This window comes from Watersipora subatra, chromosome 10 (assembly GCF_963576615.1).
Source record: "Watersipora subatra chromosome 10, tzWatSuba1.1, whole genome shotgun sequence".
Taxonomy (NCBI): domain Eukaryota; kingdom Metazoa; phylum Bryozoa; class Gymnolaemata; order Cheilostomatida; family Watersiporidae; genus Watersipora; species Watersipora subatra.
In genome coordinates this window covers 10,050,139-10,074,099 of record NC_088717.1, presented here as the reverse complement: position 1 = coordinate 10,074,099, position 23,961 = coordinate 10,050,139, and the positions used below count along the sequence as shown (strand labels likewise).

The 23,961-nt window shown below is 35.9% G+C and overlaps 1 protein-coding gene across 1 annotated transcript; it reads left to right on the top strand.

Moving 5' to 3' along the window:
- Positions 1-344: 344 nt before the first annotated feature.
- LOC137406292 (mitochondrial amidoxime reducing component 2-like) lies at positions 345-13,900 on the top strand. The gene is made up of 8 exons (XM_068092841.1): positions 345-450; positions 990-1,107; positions 3,520-3,749; positions 7,386-7,571; positions 8,111-8,282; positions 11,000-11,158; positions 11,804-11,943; positions 13,724-13,900. Exons 3-8 carry the CDS (start codon positions 3,535-3,537, stop codon positions 13,842-13,844), a joined length of 993 nt encoding a protein of 330 aa, XP_067948942.1. The 5' UTR covers positions 345-450; positions 990-1,107; positions 3,520-3,534; the 3' UTR covers positions 13,845-13,900.
- The last annotated feature ends 10,061 nt before the right edge of the window (positions 13,901-23,961 follow it).

Genomic DNA, 23,961 nt, shown 5'->3' with positions numbered 1-23,961 from the left:
AGTTAGAAACCGAGAGAATATATTTCAATAGTATTTTCAAACCTAAGGGAGGCTGCAAGTAGGCTAACATAAATTTTTAGATAAAAATTATTGCATTTGCTTATCATTGCAGGGCAAATAGCTTGTAGATGATTTTAAATAACTATTTTGACATTAAATTAATTTAATTAAGTAAATTAGCCTATTTGTCAAAGGAAAATGGCAGATCTTTGCATGTTGAAGCACTAGGCAAATCATATCCATCACAAATGGCGAGCAGACTTTATCAAATGACAAAGTAGGCGGAGCCAACATTATCCATGGCCGGTCTAGTATGTCTAATCTCACTTATCACACTAACATTGTACCCATGTACCGGCAGACAGCGCTACTTGTCTTCATGGTCATTGACACGCTCATATCTGGGATCGAAGGTGAAGCTTTGTAAAACCTACCTGCAGCTTTTCAAAGGTCAGTCATGTAGTATTTGGGCTAAACGCTGCTCTCTATAATAGCTGTGATTCTCTTTGGAGGCAAAATATTGTAGCTTTATCTCAGATTTAGGTTGAAGCTTTGTAAATTGCGATCTTGTCTGTTTTACAAATCTTTTATCACAGCAGAGAAATTAGTCATCAACTTTGACCTGGCTTGTAGTTATGTTAGATTAAATATGGGGCAAGCTTTTGCTGATTGAAGTGTTGAGCATACAAAGCCGTAAGAGTCCGCTGTTACACCAATGATATATAGCCTCCCATGGGGGTGCTGTATACCATTGGTTACACTGTATGTTTAGACAGACTATGATTGAATCAAGGAGTAGCTTCTCAGACATTTACACCTGCTCAAGTTACTGTTATCTCTCTCCGAGCACCTTTCTTTGAGACTAACATGAAAGGTTTAATATTTAGTCAGCTTTGTTGAGTCAATAAATGATACAATCAAATTGAACAATAATCACAGATTGCCAGCTAGATGCACTCGTTTGTATCTACATAGTAGCTTGCTTGCAGCACCGTCAGTCTATGCTCGACAAAGAGGAGTTACACGAGGTAGTCGATCAGTGTTTTACTAGCAGGAGGTGATCTATTGGACAACTGTTGTGAAGTAGCTTTCCTGGGAAGAGGTCAAGTGAGTTGCAATGTATTCTCGTATAATATACATGTATGATGCAAGGCTGCAGACTTCTGTTAGTTCAAATCTTACTAGTTGCCTAGAGGCTCCTCACAAGGGGAGACAATCCCATATCATGACTCGTTGCAATAGTTAGTTTAAAAGCAAAGTGCGTGGTCTACTATTTACATGAATGTATATGAAGAGCAAATGTCCTCAAGGTCAAGGTAAATAATACTCGAATGTAGGTAGTATTTAAACTAGCCTCTATAATATAATACACTAATTTCAGAGAGATAGTTTAAAATTGCTATTTAACACAGGTTATGTTACAAAATAGGTTATATTAGGAAACTTGTAAGGCTTGTACACTAAACTTTTGGTTTTAATGTTCCCTTCAGACAAAGTTATTTTTCTTGAGCTGAATAACACAAGCTACATCCAAAGGAATTAGCATGCTAAGGCGATTACTCCAGTTTCTATTGTCTATCAAGTTGCTTTAAGTAGAGGTCAGAGGTTACTAGTATTTATTGATAGACATTGCAGCAAGAGCATTTGATACGCCTCTATAAATAAGTGTTTAAACGCAAGTTGATTAGGCAGCTAGCGAGCCAGTTCTTACTAATAGAAACGGTCGGATAATCTGACAAGAATGTCAGTTTGTACATTCAGATATAACCAGGGGATGGGCAAGTGTACGCAATAGGTAAAGTTATTCTAGTCTAGCTAAAATATACACTCGATACAAGTAGAGTGGTTACTTGGTAGTTTGCTACAAGAAGTGAAACGGCCGTAAAGTGTGAAAATTTGCAAAAGTGGTTACAGGGGGAGGTAACTTTGCATTAATCAAGAGTAAGATCATTGTAAAGCATCTTATAACAGTTCAAATCATTAATGCAAGCCGTTGACAGATGGACTCATGTGGTTATAGTTATGTAGTCAATCTTCTACTCAAACTACAAATTAAAATGAAATATTTGAGCAACGGATTACTCGTGAGACGTTGTTTGTTGCGTGAAGCTTTTGAAGAATTTTATTTGAGAGCCCAATATTCACTATAGAAATTAATTTTATCACTAATATATTATTGGGTACGTTATTCCTCAGATATGCACTAATAAAGAATTCCAGTATCTTGCAAGTCGCTGATTATCAACACGAGAAATATATTGTTATTTCAATAACCCGAGTCAACAAAGGTTATGATTGGTTCCATTTCTTTTTGCGCTCTATCAAACCTATAAAAATGTTTCAGAAACAGTATATTTGAAACCTTATGTTGTTATTTGCAGTCAAGTATAAAAAACATCCCATTTTTTCAGTTTTTGCTATATACACATACGCTTAAGTTATAAGCTTAGGCTTATGCGCTATTCACAATACAGTGGAACCTCAGTTCTAGAGCATAATCCGTTCCAGAAGATTGTTTGAAAACCAAGTTGTTCAAGATCCGAAACAATTTTTCCTATTAGAATTAATGTATGCAAATTTTAATCTGTTCCAAGTCGAGAAAACAGCTTTGGTAGAGTATGTTTTTCAGCATTTTACACCATAAACTGTACTGTATACTGCATACTATGAATAACAATGGGTAGATATAGATCGTGTTTAACTTTAATAAAAGGTTTTCTATCTATGATGATGAAAAAAGAAAACAACAAGTAAACTTTTTGTATGTTTTTCTCATAAAACATTAAAAACATTAAAGGTTACGATACAATACCAAAAATTACAGAAATTAATAATGAAACAGCAAAAAATGTAACAAATCAGTTACATCAAAAATCGTGTGAAAAAGAAAATTTAAACAGCATTGGCACGTTTACTTCACATCTTTGTTTTGTTGCGATGGTACTTATGGTCAATTTCGCCATGCCAAACTCCTTAGCCAACACAGATGCGTGCACACCAGATTCATATTTAGCTTTCAAATCCTTTTCAAATTCAATACTTTTACGAACAATTTTTTGTTTTTCCTCAGTGTCTTTCTTTGTTTTTGGAGCCATGGTAACAAATGTTTCCACGCTGTTTCCGGAGCTGTTCCAAATGTTTGATTTTAATGTGCATGCTCCGGTTTGGTCGAGAACCGAATTTATGTTCAAGATCCGAGACAAATCTCAAATTTTTTTGTCAGAAACCGAGTTGGTTCAGAACCGAAGCATTCGAGAACCAAGGTTCTACTGTATAGGCTTATATATGCTATATATAAAGTATGGCAGTCAGCAATTAAAATGTAGAGTCGTCAGCACCCTAACAGTCCATCACGTAAAAGGCAGGCCAAGGGAGATGAATCTCTTATTATGGTTTGCATAAATCAAGCATGAAGAAGTTATCCCTTATTCATTCGCAACTCTTTAGTTATATCAACTGGAGTCATCTATTGCTGGATATATATTCAGCTTATATAAATTCATGTTGTTTCTATTGCAGTGAAATAATAAAACCATGACAACACAGATGACTGTTTTCCTGAGCTCTCTAGGAGTACTTGCTGCAACTGCTATCGCTTATGCTCTGATGAGGTACAGGCAAAAAAGGGCAAGAAATGTTGGTAGCGTCTCTGAAATACGGCTTTATCCTATCAAATCATGTCCTCCTCTTTTCTTGACGTCAGCAGAGTGTACGGAGACCGGTCTGAAATATAAGAATGTACATGATAGGTAAGTAATCATGTGGTCTTGAACTTTCTGAAGCTGTGTAAACACCCTCAAGCACAGTGTCCATCCTTTGAAGTACTGAATGTTTTCTTAAAGGTTGATTTGCAACAGAATTCACATTACACTTATTTGATATAATACGATTCACCATGTCTTACTCTGTTGTGCTGTAGGTGCAAAATATGTGGAAATGTGATTAAAAGCTAAAAAACGAACAGTTAATTGCAGCCACACGAGACCGCCGTAGTTTGGATTCCCTTTCCAAAACGGCTCAAATGTGACATAGTTGTTACAGGATGGTTTCTGTTTACACTTTCATGCAACCTCATTCATCGAAATATTTTCACAAATATACTTCACGCATTCAATAAAACTATGTCTATTGTTCTTACGCGTCTATTTTATCGTCATTGTAATGCTGTCACTTTTAGCACTGATATCTTATAACTTACCGTAAAAATTCATTAAACTTTTTAACCTTAGCTCGAAGAAGTACAAATCATTGTCTGATAATCATGACGAGCCTGTTGGTCTCCTGTGATAATCGAAAAGTGCTGCAAAAATTATTTGCAAAGTAATGGGTCACATGATCAGATTATGACTTGACGATTAGACCAAAGAAAACTGTAAAGTAGCGAGCATCTATATTTGATTCAGGGTCTTCGGTAAAACCCGAAGAGTTTGTCATAAACTAGTGCTACGATGAGTTTATATTGAGCTTTTTATTGGCCTTTCAATTCACGTGAGAACATCCGTGACAAGACAATAAATTAATTTCATGGCTACGTCAGAGAAATAAAGAGATTCCAGTCTACGGCGGCTTTTCGTTTTTGAGCTTTTAAGAGCTTGTAATCACATTTCCACATATTTGGCACCTACAACACAACAGAGTAAGACATGGTGAATCTTTTGATACCAAGTAACTGCAATGTGAATTTTGTTGCAAGTCAACCTTTAAAGTTACATTAAGCCCGAGTTATTTTTGGTTATTAACAGTTTACACCACAGGATCATGTGGCACTATTTACACGAGTTCAAATCCCAATTAAATTGAAACTCATGTGGGGATGGAACCACACTTTTTTTTTCTTAGAATACTTGAACAACATTGTAACATAATTGTCACATAAACACTTGACGCCGAATTTAAATATCTGTTTCTTGCAAAAACAAAATACAGAGATATAAAAATAAATAGACCAGCCTTATCATTTAGCCCTAAAAATGTTTAATAGAAAAGGCATATGACTATCAAATAACTTGTTTATGGGATAGGTCATAAGCGATGATATCCAAAGAATTTTAAAAACTTTTGTGTGTTATTCATGCTATGGAAAACTTGCAGGTCAGCGTGTGGCATGTGTTATATAAGCACTTGCCACAATCTCCTCTAAATGGAAGAACGAGCTCTTTTATAGTCCTGGTTGATATACTTGGGGCATCCATAAGTGGAGAAAGCTACAGAATCCTATAGGCCCGTTTAAGAGGCCTGACCTCCCAAAGCTGATCTAGCATCCTTGATCTTGAGATTCTCGGCAAGTCCACAAGTTGTAATCTCTTAGATAGTTCGTTGTGTGTAGTTGTGTGCAGGTGAAGTTGGTTCCATTGTTGCATCTTATCATTTGAATGAATCACCTCTTCACAACTCTCTAGGCTGTCAGACTTCTTCCCTCCTTTTGGACATAATTTTAAGCACAGTTTGCGGGGCTTCTGTTTGCCAAGTTTGTCGTGTAGGTTTCACCAAAGTATCAGCATTCAGTATTTGTTGTTTCCTACAGGTCACACACTTACATGTATAAGTGATGACATTACAATCAAATGGTACTAGGTTGTGGGCTGTTCAAGTGCAAAGCATTCAGGGTCATGCTTTTTCCGTGGTGGTGAATTGAATCATTGACATAACAAATGATCAATTTTTTTGGTGTAAGAATACTTGGGCAGAATTACTGGTTGCTTAAGTGTATAATTGATTGTAGTAGAACTTGATAATTACCCATCAACTCATAGCAGAACATCATCAGTCACAAATGGGCATAAGGAGCTCAGCTAATGACCCTTCTGATCAGATCATTTACGGATGTCATTGCAATGCTGACTTTGTAACAACTTGAGTATCTTCTCTTCAGCAGGTTTGGTGTTTGAAGAATCAAGATTGATGGCTGCTTAGTTTTAGTTTTCCTTTGACCTGTCATCAGCGAAAAGTTTTTGCAGCAAGCATCTTATTCCAGTTTGATAATCTTTCCAACCTATTCAGTAAACATCTTTCTGGAGAAAATTCAGTGGTTAGAGTGTTTGTTAGAGAGTTGTAGTCACTTTGACGATTGGTGAGTAGGGTTTCCTTTGGTGAAGCAACTCTGGACCAACAACCAAGGCGAGTTTACAAGCTCTTTTTGAGAGACGTCTTTAGAGCTGGTGTCTGCAAGATTCTCAGTGGTCTCAACATGATGCAACGAGTTTATGTCGAGTTGTTGCTTGTTTTTCGAACTCTCTTTCTCACATATGTTTTAAACGATCTGGCTTCGTTTCCAATGTAGCTTAGAACAATGGTCGAATCAGTCCAAAAATGCTCTTCAGCTTTGATATCAAACTCTTTCTTTAGTGGTTTTGATACTTTTATGGACAGAATGGCAGCTTGCAACTATAAGCGAAGTATCATCTGTATCTTTGTTGGCGCTACTCTTGATTTTGCCAGCATTGCATCATTTATCTGCTAAACATAGGACACTCTGCAATATCCTTTTATAGAAGCATCTACGAAGTGATGCAGCTCTTTTTTTCAAACTTTCCCGAAGTCTGCGGGCTTGATGCATCTAGAAATAACAACAACCAGCAGATATTCCCACTGAGCTTGTCACTTTTCCCATGGACTTCCCAATTGTTTAGACAAAGAGTCACCCCACTTTTCTGATTTACAGCTGGCTTGCGAGACAATTTTTCTTTCCAGGATCACAGGTGCGATGAACAATGGGTTACAGATTCCTTAAACTAATAAAATGTTTCAAAAGACTGTGGTAGTTAGCAAGGCTTTAATTGAATAAAATATAATTTATAATATGCAACCTACATGGTGTTTGAAGCCAGTATGGCCCTAAAACGTAGAGTTTCGGGGCCATACTGGCTAACTAACTAACTCAAGAGAGATGGAAAATATTTTGCCAGTACAAAAAAGCTTTAAAAATTATCTTAAAAATTACACCAAGGGCATCAGTAATTGATAGCTTTTTCATAAAAAATAATGCCTGTGAAAGTACTTTTGAAATTTCGGCTTGTACTGCATTTTATCAATGTTTTTAAAGATGCTGGTTTTCAAAGAATATTCAGTTAAATTATTCCATGAATACTCGTATGACTATCATGAACTTGCTTCCATCATTATAAAAGTGAAACTGGTGGAACGCTTGTGGGCGGCCATTGATGGTGGTGCTACCGGTGCTCACTGATATGTGTGGTGTTATAACTGTGTCTGTTCTTCTGCAAACTTCCAGCAGTGCTGTCCCGCTGCTAGTCTATAACTATCAGACAGTCTCTTTTGTTTTATGTTTGTATTTTTGTTATTTTCTGTTTCACCTATAAATTACACCCAATAGAACATCACACGCACGCACATCAATTGCTACATACCGTAATTTTCTATTGAAGGCAGTTTGTACTTGTTGGTGAAAAAGGCTTCATAGCAATCAGAGCTAATCTAAAGCTGTTAGAACTCCAGGTGGAATATGACGAGGTAAAGGACTGTCTGGTTCTCCAGGCTCCCGGCATGAAGAGTTGTCTCCACATTCCTCTTCAAGCGCCCGAGTTTGACTCGAGCAAAGTTAAATCATTCGTGTAAGTAGTAGGTAGCTGGTCTAATCTTTGTTTCGACTGATTACTGGCTTTGGTATATCGGTCATCGTACTTTGAAAAGATTGATCTGTTGATGTATATATACTAAAGCTCTGATTTGTACCAATAAGCTAGGCCAAGTAATGTATTATTATTGTTGCTCAAAATTCTATAAGGGCAGCCATAGCCTAATGGTCATAGCTGCTGCTGAAAAGAACAGGCTAGGGTTTATTTCCCAAAAATGCTGCTGGTGGTGACAGTAATGGCGTTCAACCTTAAATGGCCATGACCTCAGAGCCATTGTCTGTACAATAATGCTTTTAAAAAGACGCACATAGCTTCTACTCTGCAGTAAGCTAAGCAGTCATTACACTCGATCTTCAAGGGATCACTCACACACTCCGTGATTTGCGTTATGTCAGTTACGTATTGTCATGATCGTCTCGCTAAATGCTATAAATAATGACTCATAAACATTTATACACGGCGACTCGTAACTGCTATAATGATGGGCAACTGTATGAATAGGCGGTATATTGCAGGTGGTATGACAAACGGGAGACATTTTATTATGACTACGGTGCTGAATATTCGGAGTGGTTCACAGAATATCTAGGTGAGCAGTGCAGTCTCGGATATGCTCATGCAAATATCTCGAGGGAGATAAATCCAGAGATGACCTACAACCATGATCCAGTGCACAATGATACACGAGTGAGACCATAAATATTGGTTACACTTTGCTTGGTAGTCACACCAGCTTTATGTTAGCCAAGTGGGTTAAGTAACAGCTGCTTCGTCCAAATATTTACCATAGATGTATATAGCTTTTTACATAGAGTTAATTTAATTTAGCTTCAGTAAGTCAGATGGTCAGCATAAACAAAGGTGGTTAAATGAGACGCGATATGTACCAGCAGTAGTCTCTATTCACAGAACAATCTAGAAACACTGACCGAGGAACTACAGTTTATGGATAGGGTATTCCCCTTTTGGCGGATTGTTTTTATTACCTAAATCGTTTAACCATTATTAAGTAATGTACTAAAAAGCTTTCAGATCAGAAAGTATGTTAATACTGATTAATTGGAGCCATTTAGTCAAATCAATCACCTCTAGTTGCAAGAAAGTAGCTTAAGTAGTAGATTGTTCAGTTGCTTAAGTTGTAGTTTGTAGTCTAGTTCATCCTGTATGTAGTGCATCACAGTAAGACTTGTATGCGTGGAGGTATCGCTCAGTGCTTCGATCAGCGCAGCTATCGATGAATTCAGTTCTAAAACCTTTATGCGTGAATTATGGCTTATGTTAGTGTAGAGGCCAATAATGCCAGATAAAATAAATATAATCGTAATTATTACTCACTATTCTATTCTCAAACCCTATTCTATTTAAAAAGGCCATGCTTTATCTTTCTTATAGGTAGGGATTCTTTGAGAACTTGAGACAAAAATTATGTTATTTTGTATGAGTAGACAAAACTAATGCAGAGCCTATTAAAGTTTGTCTCTAAAGAGGTACTCTAAAGGAAGGCGTGGGGCAAAATATCATGAAATTAGCTTTTGCTTAGTTCAATAAACTCGGAGTTGTCTTCTACCTGCTGCTGGGATATATGTAACTGACGTGAATATTCCTATAAGGATGAGCACAAACAAGTCTAATAAAGCGCGTAAAATACCCCGAATGTGTTTGTTCTAAGGCAAGCACTCAGTAGCCACTATGCGATGCAATTTTTTTTTCAATTTTTCCAACCTTTCACTGTGGCGTCAGACCGACAGTCGCAGCTTTTATTATAGTAAAGGAGATTTCAGGCTGAGATTTCAGGCTACCGATTTTCATAATGTATTACCAGAACTGTGCCGTCACAAGAGCTTACCTCGACTCGAGTATTCGGTACCCTCCTTTGCCCAATCAAGACAAAAACTTATGTAACCCTTTTAAAATTGTCAGGAGAATGCGAATGTAAATTTGTGTACCCTCTTCACATACCCCAATATATAGAGAGTTTAAAAGCTCCTCTAGTCTGAGCTATTAGCAATTTTTAAGTCAACCTCAAGGAATCCAGAGTCTTCATTTAGAGCAGTTGTAGTTTGTACTTGATTCTTATTTTTATTTATTTTTTATTATGTTTATGTTCAGAGTCCTTATCTGGAACAGTTGTACTTGTAAAATGAACCTATGAGACATGTGATCATTTTTATTTTGAAGCTTGCATAGAAAGCATTGCCTTTCCTTAAAAAATATTATTTATATTATGCACCCAAATATGTCATTCAAAATTTATATTTGTAGTTGTCTTCTTTTTAGAATTTGAATTTGAGTAATCTCAATAAACTTTTGATTTGCTGTAGAAATAAACTTAAACATGACATCTAATTATTATGCTATCTACAGCAAGTGTGTATAATATAGCAAGTGTGTATAGTATAGCGAGTGTGTATAGTATAGCGAGTGTGTATAGTACAGTGAGTGTGTATAGTACAGCGAGTGTGTATTGTATAGCGAGTGTGTATAGTATAGCGAATGTGTATAGTATAGCGAGTGTGTACAGTATAGCGAGTGTGTATAATATAGCGAGTGTGTATAGTATAGCGAGTGTGTATAGTATAGCGAGTGTGTATAGTATAGCGAGGGTGTATAGTATAGCGAGTGTGTATACTACAGCGAGTGTGTATAGTATAGCGAGTGTGTACAATATAGCGAGTGTGTATAGTATAGCGAGTGTGTATAGTATAGCGAATGTGTATAGTATAGCGAGTGTGTATAATATAGCGAGTGTGTATAGTATAGCGAGTCTGTATAGTATAGCGAGTGTGTATAATATAGCGAGTGTGTATAGTATAGCGAGTGTGTATAGTACAGCGAGTGTGTATTGTATAGCGAGTGTGTATAGTACAGCGAGTGTGTATTGTATAGCGAGTGTGTATAGTATAGCGAATGTGTATAGTATAGCGAGTGTGTACAGTATAGCGAGTGTGTATAATATAGCGAGTGTGTATAGTATAGCGAGTGTGTATAGTATAGCGAGTGTGTATGGTATAGCGAGTGTGTATAGTATAGCGAGGGTGTATAGTATAGCGAGTGTGTATAGTACAGCGAGTGTGTATAGTATAGCGAGTGTGTATAGTATAGCGAATGTGTATAGTATAGCGAGTGTGTATAGTATAGCGAGTGTGCATAGTATAGCAAGCATTTAGAGAGCATATCACCTTGGGCTGTGCAAACATTTTTTTGCAAAGCGTTTGCGTGTTATGTTTTTAGCATTTTTATAAGGTTCAAATTTTAAATTTTAATTACCTTCATAAATTTGAAAACTTAATTTTCAAGTTTATGAAAATAAGCTTTTTAAATTTTAATTAACTTCATAAATTTGAAAACTTAATTTTTAAGTTTATGAAAATAAGCTGATAAATTAGATGATCTTGTTTGTTTAGTTGCTATACCCAAACTCTCATCCATATCTGGTGGCAAACCAAGCGTCACTGGAGGACCTCAACTCACGGCTGAAAGAGCAAGTTACCATGAGTTCCTTTCGACCAAACATAATTGTCGGTCAGGAAGGAGCCAGCACATCACTTCGACCCTATGAAGAGGTAAAATTGATTGCTTCAAAATTGTTACTTCATCTTGTTAACATTGTGGACTTATCCCTTTGTTGGAGTCAATTTGAGTTCAGTTAAACCTAATCTAATATTATAAATCTTGTGCATGTATATACTTACGTATATACATATACATAAGTATATAATAGCATGCACTTACGTATATGCTATCATGTTTCATAAGTATTCCAACAATTGTTGAGTGTAAAAGATTTGGAGTCACATCCTTGCGATAGATAAAATTGTAAAGTCACTCATGATTGGCTCATTAATTGACAGTCGCTTATTATTCGTTAGGCTACCCTTCTAAATTTTGAATTTGACTTCTGAACATTTATTTTTAGTTAGTTTTCAATTAAACTTAAGCTAGCAAGAGCTCCTTGTTGTCTTTAAAAAAATCAACACTTAAGAAATCTTTGTGTAAATTTTCTTGTTTTGTGCTGGAAACACTAAACGTTCAAACAGGAAATGTGTATTATATGATATCTCTCATTAGTGTGCTTGTTTTCAGAGGTATTTTTTCCGTAAGGGTTGCTGGCTCGTACATCATTTACCATTTGTTGAAAATTATTAAAAATATATAAACTTATTTCTCATCAGATTTTTTTATTGTTCTATTGCGTTACATTACAACAGGATGATTGGCGTGTTATACGTATTGGTGGCAGAGTGACCATGTGCAATGCTCGACCATGCCCACGTTGCCCGATGATATATGTGGACTATGACAAGCGTGAATTGAGGGCTAACAAGGAGCCAATGACAACACTGCTGAAGTAAGTCAAACTATGATGTGAAACACACGAAAGTTAAAAAATTGCTAAAATTTTAGATAAAAAATACTTCCTTCATGTTTTTGTTTCTCAAACATGTAAACTTCAATATTCCTTGCTGGTCATCACAAGTAACAAACTGCTAGTATTTGGAGTTGTCTGTTACTATTGTATTGTTACCAACACAAAGTCAAATCTTGCTCTTTATCTTTATTGAGGGTAATGAAGAGTTTTTGAACTTGATTTAGAATCAAATTTGTAAAATAAACAGTTTCTTGGCAAGATTGCCGCAAATATTTTACTGTAGCTGTGCTTCCTCATCCTTATGATAATTTTGTTTAGTCTTTCTGCAATATTTATGGCACATATTTTAAACCAGTTTCATAGCAACTATTTAGATGTTTTTAAAAAGCCATACTCTATTCCCACAACCAAATGAGCGGAGCGAAGTTTGAGAGTTTTTATGATAAATGCATGTGCACACAACTTACGAAAATTATTCATCAACAACGTCGCAAACCCTCGATTCGAAATCTCATCAACAAATTTAACCATCGTTTTGTAGAGTCGTTTAAGTATAATAACGATACAAAACACATATAAACCTATTTAAATATATTACTAAGTTTTTGAAAAGTGTCGACAGTATCTTAAAACTTATTCATCTGAACGGATTATACACAAATAGACAGATTTATTTGGCCGAAAATCGTTATTAAAACTTGCTAAGCCTTACTTTTATCAAAGTTAAGACCGGAAATTGAAACGCCGAGCGACAGAGAATAGAACGATTAAGCCGTGTGCATTTCACAAAAAAATAGTGTGCACATTTCACCTGTCTATAGCATTGTCGAATTGCCGAAGGTTTCTGTAATTAACGTAGAAGTACAGAAATCGTTTCTTTTTTGCCGATTTCAAAGTAACTGACATTTTAGACACTTTTGAGTACTTTGGTATTCTAACTGATGTCCAACGCAGTGTAAGTAAAGGAAATGATGATGAATTTTTTTTCTAACGATTCTTATGAGATTATTACAATATTTAATTATAAGTTTGGATGACTACAGAACAATGACTACGTAGTACAGATTTTCTAAAAATCTATATCAATATCACAACTGTTTGATATTGCTAGTTATGACGTTTTGAAATGTAAACAAAGTTGTGCATTGGTTTTATACTATTACTATATTAATAATATTGGTTATTCTAATAATATCAGTACATTTTACTTCTAATATTGGCCAACATTGCATTTCTCCTATTGCAGGGAGAGATATAAACATATAATCTTTTCCTTTCATTATTGCTATTTGTTGTATATAATAACACCCACACCCAGTACATTACAGCTACCATTGCAGTTATCCTATTGCACTGCAATGCCATTTGACTGCTAATATTGCATTTCTCAACCATCAGTACCCTTTCTTTTTTTCCAATATCTTTTTGGTCGTGGGCTGTATGACAGTGGAATTTCTAGTTTATAAAATATTTCCCTAGTTTAAATGCACCATGTTGCTGTATTGCTAGAAAAATGTAAAGTAAATAGTCTTATTTAGGTGTCAAAAATTAAATAATATTATATAATATAAGTAAATATACAAACAATAAATAAATAACAATGTAAATAAATAAACAATTAGATAGTTTGGCACATTACCTGTGTTTTGTGATTTTATTTCTTAGAACCTTTAGAGATTAATTGAATAAAGCAATCAAAGATACAACCATTGTGTCCTGTCAAGTCAGCTGTGTTGCAGGTAGTTTATTTCTTTCCTAGATACCGTAGAGGTCAAGAGAAAAAGGATCAATGCAAAACTGTGTTTGGAATCAACGCAGCAGTAAAAGTCTGTGGACATTTCTCACTTGGTGATAATGTATCCGTCACTGCTGCTCGCTGACTCCGCTAAAAGCAAATATATGACTAGGTTGCTGCTGTAAGCACCCTATTACTGTTATTGATGTTTTCAATGAGTTTTTTATAAACAAGTGTGTCATTAGGTTTGTTAGAAGACAACGACTTATATCAGACATTGCTTAGCCTTTTAACTAATGAGTTACGGTATTCCTATAATTTGCTTTTGCATAATATGAAACTTTAAGCTTTTGTATATATGAAGCTGTGCTAGTAATATATGAAGCTGTGCTAGTAATATATAAAACATATTAATATATTAAATGTTGACTCGCAAACAAAAATAACTTGTCAAATTGTTTTTTTTTTACATTAAGCATATGTTTAAATTTGATAACCCTTTTCATGCGTGATTTAGACTTAGCTTCTCAACCATTCAGTTTTGTCTAACACAGCTTGCACATCCTACATTATTAATTGGTATTTGACTTTAAATAAAAAAAACGTAAACTAAATTATTGTTTGTCTATTGTGTAGCTTAAAATTGAGACAGCTCTGTTTTTATGATTTACATGTTGCAAACTTCTGTTTCCTTTGTGTGACGACTTCACTTTAATACAGCTTATTACACATATATTTATCATAATGATTTCATATCTGACTACTTGATTATAACACGTATATTATGTATATATAGTATATTATATTGTAACATTATATAATTATAACATGCGGCCGTGATGTTATTGATTACTAGCAGTAAGTAAGCCTTGCGATACCTTTTGATTTCTTTGAATTCAATTACCTAGCCCACAGGTGAGAGTTTAAGAGGTTTCGAGGAACCGGGCGAAGTTTTTAAACCAAATATTTTTGGCAACCTGGTGGAAGACATAGCATGGCACATATGCACAGGAAGTAGGAATGAAATCAACCAAAAAATCAAAATGTAAAAATGCATAGTGTTTGCACATACTATCACACAGACACCCCACCACACACACCCTACCACACACATCCCACCACACACACCCCACCACACACATCCTACCACACACACCCTACCACACAAACCCCACCACACACACCACATGCACCCCACCACACGCACCCCATCACACGCACCCTATCACAAACATCCAACCACACACACCCCACCACATACACCACACGCACCCCACCACATGCACCCCATCACACGCACCCCATCACAAACACCCAACCACACACACCCCACCACACACACCCCACCACACACACCTTTACGCACCCCACCACACGCACCCCATCACACGCACCCCATCACAAACACCCAACCACAAACACCCCACCACACACACCTTTACGCACCCCACCACACGCACCCCATCACACGCACCCCATCACAAACACCCAACCACACACACCCAACCACACACACCCCACCACACACACCTTTACGCACCCCACCACACGCACCCCATCACACGCACCCCATCACAAACACCCAACCACAAACACCCCACCACACACACCCCACCACACACACCCAACCACACACACCCCACCACACACACCTCACCACACACACCACCACACACAGGGACAAAGTAATATTTAATAATATAGATAACAAACAGCATATATTTTATCTGTTCCATGATGTGCTTTAGTCCCAGAGTAAATAGCTTAAAAATGCTTCTAGAGCGAAATGCTTCCTTTCTGTGTATGACTAATAATTTTTCTAACACAATGCTGATATGCTGTGTTAACTTGTTAACAGACTTTTTTCTAATACAATGCTGATATGCTGTGTTAACATGTTAACATACTTTTTTAAAGTACAACAACTTTGAATTTCTGAAATTTTATGTTTTGTTGTCATATCTCTAGAATAGGTTCCAATTTAGATTGGTTATCGAAAAGCTACTTACATACCAGACTATATCTCATCTTGTTGTCCTTGTATCTTTATGGTAGACTATAAGCTGGAAGTACAGTGCGGCGTGAAAGATTATCACATGTAATGAGTATTTGGGCGTATACAGCATTACAGCAAGGTGTTCGATAAGTGCAATTGGTAGTATACAGCAAGTTGTTTGATTGGTACAGTTGGTAGTGTACAGCAAGGTGTTTATTGGTACAGTTGGTAGTGTACAGTAAGGTGTTTGATTAGTACAGTTGGTAGTGTACAGTAAGGTGTTTATTGGTACAGTTGGTAGTGTACAGTAAAGTGTTTGATTGGTACAGTTGGTAGTGTACAGTAAGGTGTTTGATTGGTACAGTTGGTAGAGTACAGCAAGGTGTTTATTGGTACCGTTGGTAGTGTACAGTAAGGTATTTGATTAGTACAGTTGGTAGTGTACAGTAAGGTGTTTGATTGGTACAGCTAGTAGTGTACGGTAAGATGTTTGATTGGTACGGCTGGTAGTGTACACTACCAATACCTTGAACTCTGTTTACCGCATATACTAAAAGAATAGTAGACACCATCAAAAAGTTGGCACCCTAATCTTTTTAATAAAGTTTGGGAAATTTTTAGGTATCTAATATGAAAGCCATTGCTACCATTTTATAGGAAACAAATAAAATTGTGTCTCATCAAAAACAACTTGGTTAATAACTAAAATATTTTGGAAGCATGTTTATATAGACATACAGGCATTCTCACTCTGATTCAGAGATGGAGTGAATTTAGGAAATTTAAAACAAGCATTTATCTTATTGTTTATTCATGATTTCTTTTTAGTTCATCTTCTCAGGCTATCATATGTTTTAGTTCATCATCTCAGGCTATCATATGTTTTAGTTCATCATCTCAGGCTATCATATGTTTTAGTTCATCATCTCAGGCTATCGTATGTTTTAGTTCATCATCTCAGGCTATCGTATGTTTTAGTTCATCATCTCAGGTTATCGTATGTTTTAGTTCATCATCTCAGGCTATCATATGTTTTAGTTCATCATCTCAGGCTATCGTATGTTTTAGTTCATCATCTCAGGCTATCATATGTTTTAGTTCATCATCTCAGGCTATCATATGTTTTAGTTCATCATCTCAGGCTATCATATGTTGCTGGAGAAATAATGTAGCAAAAGTGCAACAGAAATTAAACAAATGGTTTTTGAGCCAATTCGTTGTTGTTATAAAAAGATAAAAATGCTACAGCACATTTACTTCTACTCACTTATTAGGTTGTGTTGTATCACTAGCCAAAGGTTGGTGTTAAATTTCTGTCTTGAGACAATGATACAAATATGATATACAAACATTTCATATTCTTAGTTTTACCTCTATTTTAGGCTTTCTACAAATATTTGCTGATAGTGATTACTCTTTGTGTGCAGTATATAATATACTCTACTTACTAAATAAAGTAAGTCATGATGTGGAAACTGTCCCAAACTGCATGGTACACATTCTTTATCATAATGCTTTACCACATTATGGGTAGAGAGACTTTCATATTTTTACCCATAATGCTATTACTAAAGAGATATCTTCTGTAGCCAGTATTGAATATCTCATAGCTAGTAATAAGTATATCCTTAACATGAAATGCTTTCACATAATGAGTCAATGACTCCTGTCACTGAAGGCACTCACAATCCTAGAAGTATTTGTAACTACAGACGGCGAGATAAAATATTATAATTAAATTCCTGAAAAATATGACATTCTATTGATTTCCAGCTGACAAGCTCAGAATCTCAATACCTACTTTTGCATCTCAACAGAATCAACGTACGAACTTGGTGAAAACCGCTGTTCTCTTTTCATAGAGGTTGAATGTCTGGAAAAAACTCAAGCTCTCAGAACATCATGCTTTTCAGCAACGAAACAGAAACAACATGCTTTTCAGTCGATCGACATCTCGCATATACCGTTTCTATTTTATTTATTAACATTGTGGCTGTGGTTTTGAACTCGTTGCATACGTACGTGCTGAGTTCTATAAAATCACTACGGAAACTTAAGTATTTTTGGATTCTGATTCATCTCACTCTCGCTGACATTATTTTTGGCTTATCTACCACATCTCAGGCTATCATTACGATGGTGAGAGCATCACAACCTGGTTACAACGAAACTCTAGTCATTGTGGCAGCAGGACTTCAAGTAGCCGCATGGCAATGCAGATGTCACATCCTTATTCTGGCAAGTATCGACAGGTACTTTGCCGTTTGCAAGCCTCATCAATATAAGACATCTACACTGTTGAACAACATCGGTAAGGTGTCCGCAATTCTCTGGTTCATGAATGTATCCGTTGGAGTGGCTGCAAGTTTTGTCTTTCCGGACATGATAAGTTCGGTTCACGGAAAAATTCTACCACAGGTTTCTGCTAAAACTAATATTACTTTGGCAACATCACTCGTATGCACCTTGGCGCCGCTCGCCATATCTGCAGCACTGCTTACCAAAGTTTATAGAAAATTGTTGGATCTGACAAAAAGAAGACCTCTTAGAGGAAATGGTCTTCAAGCCATCCAACAGACTTTCAGCTACATCACTGGAGTTTTGCTTATGGCTTTTATTACTCTTATTCCGGCATCCTTAGCACTGCCGATCTACACACTTCCTGCTGGTAACAAGGAAGTTATCTATTCCGCAACATTCCAGGTTAACCGTGCCCTTCAATCGTTGTACGGAGTAGCGAATATTGTGCTCTATGTGACACTGAACCCAGGGTATATCACCAAAGTGAAAGGATTACTCCTTTCACTTTGCAGCAACAGCGGTCGCTCTAGTGAAGCGTAAATGACATATTTGCACTTTCATCTGCAGTATTTACTGCATAGTAGCACATTCTTTACCCATAATGCTTTATCCATAGCATTATGGGTAAAAAACTTCCATTTCTTTACCCATAATGCTATTACTAGATTGTGTAAGTTAGTTGTTTCTGTTTCATCTATTTTTGTGTCAGTAGACTTGTATTTCCTGTCACTGCGATATACATGACTTTGTATTTTTCATGTTTGAGACTCTGATTTTTGTGGGTACTCAACTTTGTTTTGTTTTTCAAATAAAAGGAAACGCGTCTATTTTGTCATTTCACAATTTAACCATGAAATGTCATTGTGTTATGAATTAGAAAAGAACAGCCCTCAATTTCATATCTTTTAATATGTTGTCTATTTATAGAAAGCATTTTATATAGTAGAAAATATGTTCTATGCAGTATTGATCTATAGTGCTCTGCTACAGTATAAATATTGCTCTGTTCATGGTTGCAGCAGTAGTTTTTATTTTATTGAAGAAATAAAAATTGTCAAATTTTCAAAGTTTCTTCTACAGCGCTGGTTATGTATATTAGAGTATTTGTAAACATGTTAGTATAATATTACATTGTTCTTCATCACATTCTACAGTTTTCAGACATTTTTATTGCTTCATTGAGAAGTGACTAGTAAACCTTGTTTCCTCTAATGTCTGTAGTTCTATGCTTCTAGTTGTATAAGCCTACTGGCTATTCAAAGGAGTATTTATTCCAAATAAATGTTATACATACTTTGTTCTAATCTAAGAGTTTAAAAAACAAAGTCTGACCTGATAGTAGTAATACGTTACACAAAACTATGTAGAATGTATTTTTATTGTTGCCTACAGTAAAAACGATATCATTGGCTGATTTATAAACTAAGAGTAGACAACTTTTTATGAGTGATTCTTTGTAATTATTTATTTAAAAACATTCTATTGGTATATTAGCATTTAGCTAGGAAAGATTGCAGCTTTTACAGCAGTATCAGTATCAGATTTACAGTTAATAGTGTACAGCAGAGTGTTTGATTGGTACAGTTGGTAGTGTACAGTAAGGTGTTGATTGGTACAATTGGTCATGTACAGTAAGGTGTTTGATTAGTGCAGTTGGTAGTGTACAGTACGGTGTTTGATTGGTGCAGTTGGTAGTGTACGGTATGGTGTTTGATTGGTACAGTTGGTAGTGTACACTACCAATACCTTGAACTCTGTTTACCGTATATACTAAAAGAATAGTAGACATCATCAAAAAGTTGGCACCCAAATTTTTTTCACAAAGTTTGGGAAATTTTCATGTATCTAATATGAAAGCCATTGCTACCATTTTATAGGTAACAATTAAAATTGTTTCTCATCCAAAACAACTTGGTTAGTAACTAAAATATTTTGCAAGCATGTTCATATAGACATACAGGCATTCTCACTCTGATTCAGAGATGGAGTGAATTTAGGAAATTTAAAACACGCATTTAATTTATTAATTGTCTATTCATGATTTCGTTTTAGTGCATCATCTCAGGCTATCATATGTTTTAGTGCATCATCTCAGGCTATCATATGTTTTAGTTCATCATCTCAGGCTATCATATGTTTAGTTCATCATCTCAGGCTATCACATGTTTTAGTTCATCATCTCAGGCTATCATATGTTTTAGTTCATCATCTCAGGCTATCATATGTTTAGTTCATCATCTCAGGCTATCACATGTTTTAGTTCATCATCTCAGGCTATCATATGTTTTAGTTCATCATCTCAGGCTATCATATGTTTAGTTCATCATCTCAGGCTATCCCATGTTTTAGTTCATCATCTCAGGCTATCATATGTTTTAGTTCATCATCTCAGGCTATCATATGTTGCATGAGAAATAATGTAGCAAAAATGCAACAAAAATTAAACAAATGGTTAACAACATTATTTTGCAGTTCTAAATATAAATACTTTTACCAATAAGGCTAGAGGCACAATGGAAAGATAGCAGTAGAAAAAAACTTTAAAAAATATTTTAACGAGTTATCAGTTTTTTATTCACAAAGTTTATGGAAGAATTTCAGATCATGAAAGTTGCAACAACCACTAAACACTGGCCTTCTAGTTACACAATACCTATCACGGTATATACTCACTTCTGTATAAAATGTTACAAGCAGATGAAAGCCGGCTAATAAAGATCCAAGTGTGGTTTTTGAGCCAATTCGTTGTTGCTATAGAAAGATAAAAATGCTACAGCACATTAACTTCTATTCACATGTTAGGTTGTGTTGTATCACTAGCCAAAGGTTGGCGTTAAATTTCTGTCTCGAGACAATGATACAAATTGGATATACAAACATTTCATATTCTTAGTTTTACCTCTATTTTAGGCTTTTTACAAATATTTGCTGATAGTGATTATTCTCTGTGTACAGTATATACTCTACTTACTAAATAAAGCAAGTCAGGATGTGAAAACTGTCCCAACCTGCATGGTACACATTCTTTATCATGATGCTTCACCCATCACATTATGGTTAGAGAGATTTTCATTTTTTTACCCATAATGCTATTACTAAAGAGATATCTTCTGTAGCCAGTATTGAATATCTCATAGCTAGTAATAAGTATATCCTTAACATGAAATGCTTTCACATAATGAGTCAATGACTCCTGTCACTGAAGGCACTCACAATCCTAGAAGTATTTGTAACTACAGACGGCGAGATAAAATAATAGAATTAATTTCCAGCAAAAATATTACATTCTATTGATTTCCAGCTGACAAGCTCAGAATCTCAATACCTACTTTTGCATCTCAACAGAATCAACGTACGAACTTGGTGAAAACCGCTGTTCTCTTTTCATAGAGGTTGAATGTCTGGAAAAAACTCAAGCTCTCAGAACATCATGCTTTTCAGCAACGAAACAGAAACAACATGCTTTTCAGTCGATCGACATCTCGCATATACCGTTTCTATTTTATTTATTAACATTGTGGCTGTGGTTATGAACTCGTTGCATGCGTATGTGCTGAGTACTATAAAATCACTACGGAAACTTGAGTATTTTTGGATTCTGATTCATCTCACTCTCGCTGACATTATTTTTGGCTTATCTACCACATCTCAGTCTATCATTACGATAGTGAGAGTGTCACAACCTGGTTACAACGAAACTCTAGTCATCGTGGCAGCAGGACTTCAAGTAGCCGCATGGCAATGCAGATGTCACATCCTTATTCTGGCGAGTATCGACAGGTACTTTGCCGTTTGCAAGCCTCACCAACATAAGACGTCTACATTGTTGAACAACATCGGTAAGGTGTCGGCAATTCTCTGGTTCATGAATGTATCCGTTGGAGTGGCTGCAAGTTTTGTCTTTCCGGACATGATATGTTCGGTTCACGAAAAAATTCTACCACAGGTTTCTGCTAAAACTAATATTACTTTGGCAACATCACTCGTATGCACCTTGGCGCCGCTCGCCATATCTGCAGCATTGCTTACCAAAGTTTATAGAGAATTGTTGGATCTGACGAAAAGAAGACCTCTTAGAGGGAATGGTCTTCAGACCATCCAACAGACTTTCAGCTACATCACTGGAGTTTTGCTTATGGCTTTTATTACTCTTATTCCGGCATCCTTAGCACTGCCGATCTACACACTTCTTGCTGGTAACAAGGAAGTTATCTATTCCGCAACATTCCAGGTTAACCGTGGCCTTCAATCATTGTACGGAGTAGCGAATATTGTGCTCTATGTGACACTGAACCCAGGGTATATCACCAAAGTGAAAGGATTACTCCTTTCTCTTTGCAGCAACAGCGATCGCTCTTGTGAAGCGTAAATGACATATTTACACTCTCATCTAGCAGTATTTACTGCTTACTAGCAGTAAATACATTCTTTACCCATAATACTTTATCCATATCATTATGGGTAAAAAAGGTCCATTTTTTAACCCATAATGCTATTACCAAATTGTTTAAGCCGGTTGTTTCTGTGTCAGTAGACTTGTAGTTCCTGTCTCTGTGATATACATGTATTTTTCATGTTAGAGACTTTGATTTTTGTGGGTACACACACTTTATTTTGTTTCTTAAAAAATAGAAAACGCGTCTATTTTGCCATTTCACAATTTAACTGTTACCAGGTTGTTTAGGCAAGTTGTTTCTGTTTCATCTATTTTTGTGTCAGTCGACTTGTATTTCCTGTCTCTGTAATATACATGTATTTTTCATGTTAGAGACTTTGATTTTTGTGGGTAGTCACACTTTATTTTGTTTCTTAAAAATAGAAAACACGTCTATTTTGCCATTTCACAATTTAACTGTGTCATGTCATCGTGCTACAACTAAAAAAGAACAGCTCACAATTTCAAACCTTTTCAGTGTGTTTTCTATTTATAGAAAGCATTTTATATAGTAGAAGATATGTTCTATGCAGCATCTGATCTAGAGCGCTTTGCTACAGTATAAACATTGCTTTGTCCGCGGTTGGAGCAATAGTTTTCACTTTAAAGAAATAAGACTTTTCAAATTTGAAACTCACAGCTTCAAATTTTCTTCTACAGGGTGATGTATGTTGGAGTATCTCTAAACATATCACTAAAATATTGCATTGTTATTCATCACATTCTATTGCTTTCAGACATTTTTATTGCATCATCGAGAAGTGACTAGTAAACCTTGTTTCTTCTAATGTCTGTAGTTTCATGCTTCTGGTTGTAAGCCTACTGGCCAGTCAAAAAAGTATTTATGCCAAATAAATGTTATACATACTTTGTTCCAATCAAACAGTTTAAAAAACAAATTCTGACCTGATAGTAGTAATACGTTACACAAAACCTTGTACCAGTGTATGGTTCCCAGGACTTGTACCTATTTTATAGGGTGTGCGCATGTGTCTGTTAGTCATGGGGATTTTCGTATTTTTTGGCTGTTATCTTCTTACTCTTTTTGGCTGTTACTTACACTTCTTGTTTCCAGTTTAGCATGCAGCCGATGGTTTTAATCTATATAAAAGTTTACTGAATGAAATTTACATATAAAAGTTTACTCAAGGGCGTTTTTGCATTTTTGGCTGTTATCATCCATACTTCACATTCATGTCTTCTGCCTTCTGCCAGGTTCCTAAAGGTATCTAGTTTCAAGACTCTGTCTGGTTCCTGAAAACCAACATCTTAAATACGCACTCGTGAGATAGCCAATCATAGACACCCTTGTCATACACTAGCCAATCATAGACACCCTTGTCATACACTAGTAGTGTGTTTTTATATATCGTCATGACTACACATCAGCAAGAGTGACAAGGCTTCGAATAACAAAAGCTAAAGAAGTAGCTAACGCTTTACACTTGGTGTGCTGATTATATCAGAAGAGTTTTCATCAGCGACATAGTGCCACAACTAGGAGAGCAAGCGTAAAGGAGAAACGGAGTA